The sequence below is a fragment of the Sciurus vulgaris genome (assembly GCF_902686455.1).
Source record: "Sciurus vulgaris genome assembly, chromosome: 11".
NCBI lineage: Eukaryota > Metazoa > Chordata > Mammalia > Rodentia > Sciuridae > Sciurus > Sciurus vulgaris.
In genome coordinates, this window is record NC_136472.1 from 91,623,393 (window position 1) to 91,626,418 (window position 3,026).

General features: G+C 47.8%; 1 protein-coding gene across 1 annotated transcript; it reads left to right on the top strand.

Moving 5' to 3' along the window:
* Window positions 1-491: 491 nt before the first annotated feature.
* LOC306639896 (lysine-specific demethylase 4D-like) lies at window positions 492-2,603 on the top strand (the record flags this gene model as incomplete). Its single annotated transcript, XM_079103575.1, has 1 exon — window positions 492-2,603. One exon carries the CDS (start codon window positions 492-494, stop codon window positions 2,601-2,603), a length of 2,112 nt encoding a protein of 703 aa, XP_078959701.1.
* Between the last annotated feature and the right edge of the window lie 423 nt (window positions 2,604-3,026).

Sequence of the window (3,026 nt, forward strand, 5' to 3'; positions counted from 1 at the left end):
ATTCTTTTTAATTTTTCTGTATTATTTAAGTTTAATGTTTGAACTTCCTTCAGAGATTTTCTGGTACAGTGGAGTCAGAAACTAATTAAGGAAATAAGTTGAGAATCAGTCTTCACAGATAGTTGTTGCCCCAACAAAGGGAACCTTACTGAGCTGCAGGCTGAGCCAGCTTTTGGGTTGGGGTGTCTGCTCCACTGAGATACTTAATTTTCTTTGGGTAAAACATCTGCTGATCAGAATAGAGTACTTTTGGTGAATCAGCAAAGCTGGAAATGATATACCATTGAGTCAGAGGCTCAAAGACTGGGTTACTGCCTCATAGATAAACAAACATACTTAAAAGAATAAAGGAAGGGAGGGAGCAAGGAAGGAAGGAAAGAAAAGAAGGAGGAGGAGGAGGAGGAGGAGGAAACAATAATAACCCTCAAATATTCTCAGGAATCTATAATACTTCTAAGGTTTTAGAATCTACTGCTGAGTATATTGCAGCCATGAAGTCTGAGCACTCTGGTATTAAGAAAAGAAGTTCCATCATCATGACATTCCACCCAACCATGGAAGATTTCTCAGATTTCAACAAGTACATTGCTTACATGGAATCCCAAGGGGCACACAGAGCTGGCCTGGCCAAGGTAATTCCACCCAAGGAATGGAGAGCCAGACAGTCCTATGATGATATCAGGGACATCTTAATAGCCACTCCCCTGCAGCAGGTGGTCTCTGGAAAGGAAGGTGTATTTACTCAATACCACAAAAAGAAGAAAGCCATGACAGTGGGAGAGTATCACCTCCTGGCAAACAGTGAAAAGTATAGAACTCCCCCACACCTGAATTTTGAAGATTTGGAGAGGAAGTACTGGAAGAACCGCCTCTATGACTCACCAATTTATGGTGCTGACATCAGTGGCTCCTTATTTGATGAAAACACTAAAGAGTGGAACCTGGGACACCTGGGAACCATTCTGGGCCTGTTGGAACAGGAATGTGGAGTTGTCATCCAGGGTGTCAACAGGCCCTACCTGTACTTTGGTATGTGGAAGACGACCTTTGCATGGCACACTGAGGACATGGACCTTTATAGCATCAACTACCTGCACTTTGGGGAGCCCAAAACATGGTATGCGGTGCCCCCTGAACACGGGCAGCGCCTGGAGCGCCTGGCCAGGGAGCTTTTCCCGGGCAGTTCCCAGGGCTGTGAGGCCTTCCTGAGGCACAAGGTGGCCCTCATCTCACCCACAGTCCTCAAGGAGAATGGCATTCCCTTCAACCGCGTCACTCAGGAGGCCGGGGAGTTCATGGTGACATTTCCCTATGGCTACCACGCTGGCTTCAACCATGGCTTCAACTGTGCAGAGGCCATCAATTTTGCCACCCCGCGATGGATCGATTATGGCAAAGTGGCATCTCAGTGCAGCTGTGGGGAGGCCAGGGTCAGCTTCTCCATGGACGCCTTTGTGCGCATCCTGCAACCTGAGAGCTATGAGCTGTGGAAATGCAGGCAAGACTGTGCAATTGAAGACCACATTGAGCCCAGGAAGCCTGCCAGGCCAGAGCTGCTGACCACAGAGAGAGAGAACCGGACGCTCTGGAGAGCAGCACTGGGCTTGAGGTACCTCCAGTCTCCAGAGGCTTCTGGTTCCTCGAGATCTATGCTGGCTGGTGGCTTGTTATGTTCGCCTGTGAGTCCAGAGTCCGGGTGCCCCTCCTCTGGCTACAGAGCTGATGCAAAGCCTGGGACAGTCCCGAATGGGTCCCTGCTGCCTGTCGTGACCCAGTCGAAGAAACGTACTAGGTCCACCAAAACCACCACTTCAGCAAAACAGAAAAAGATTTCTGGGAGTGTGGCACCTAGCCTGAGACACCTCCCAAGTCAAGGGACAAAATGTCTCAAATGTCTTGTTGCCACGGACCATAGGAGCTATAGCTGCACCCCCATGTACCTTGTGGCTCACAGCACCTCATCCAAAAATGTTGATATGCAGTTTAGCGCTACAGTTAATCGCCGCTTCCCAAAGTCAGGTAGGATCCGGTCAATGAACAAACGTGACTGTGGTAGTTGTTCTTTGGAATTGGAGGCTCCTGAGCCTACTGTCTTGACACAGACCAAAAGAGTCCTAATGGTGGGCACCGGGAATACAGCTTCAGGTCCTGAGTATCAGACCTTGCTTGAGGACAGAAATTTGATGAACAATTCTGCATCTGTGAGAGCTGGGCCCCATTTTCCTGCCAAGTCTCCTGGATGTTGCTGTGCCCCAGATCTTCAACCCTTGGGTCCCCCACTGGATCCTGATGAGGCAATGCACCCTGGTCCATGCTTGCTATCTCTGGATAGGATCCCACTGGATCTCCCTGAAATTGTCCCACTGACTGCTCCTGACATCATACCTGTAAGAAAAGTCTCCATGGATGTTACTGGAAACCGCACGATGACTGCTGAGGTTGTATGCTTGGACCACTCTTATGCCTCTAGGATTCTGGATTCAGAGGTCTCCAGATTCTTCTTGCCACTGACTGATCCTCTATGGCTGAAACTAGAGGGATCTGGACCTTTGAGTTTGGAGAAGTGTTGGCCACCAGTGGATGCTCTTGATCTTGACTGTTGAGTATATTGTAAATGTGACTGTGCCTCTCACCCCTAATCTTAGTGTTTTGGTTCAAATATGAATTGTCCCCCTCTGAATTCATGCAGAAGAATTAGTCCTGCATTAGTGTTATGGTTTATCTATGAAGTGTCCACTAAAAGCTCATGTGTGTGAAAATGTAAGAATTTTCATAAGTGAAAGGATTAGAGTATAACAGGTAAGACCTGATCATTGAATTAATCTACTGATATTGATTAGCTGGGCAGTAACTGTAGGCAGATAGGGTATGGCTGGGGAAAAGTAGGTCACTGGGGATCTTTGGGGTTTATATTTTGCTTTTGGTAAGTATTGATCCTTCTTTCTCTGCTTCCTGGTTGACATGTCCTGAGCTGCTTTTCTCTGCCACACTCTTCCACCACAATGTTCTGCCTCACTGAGGTGCAG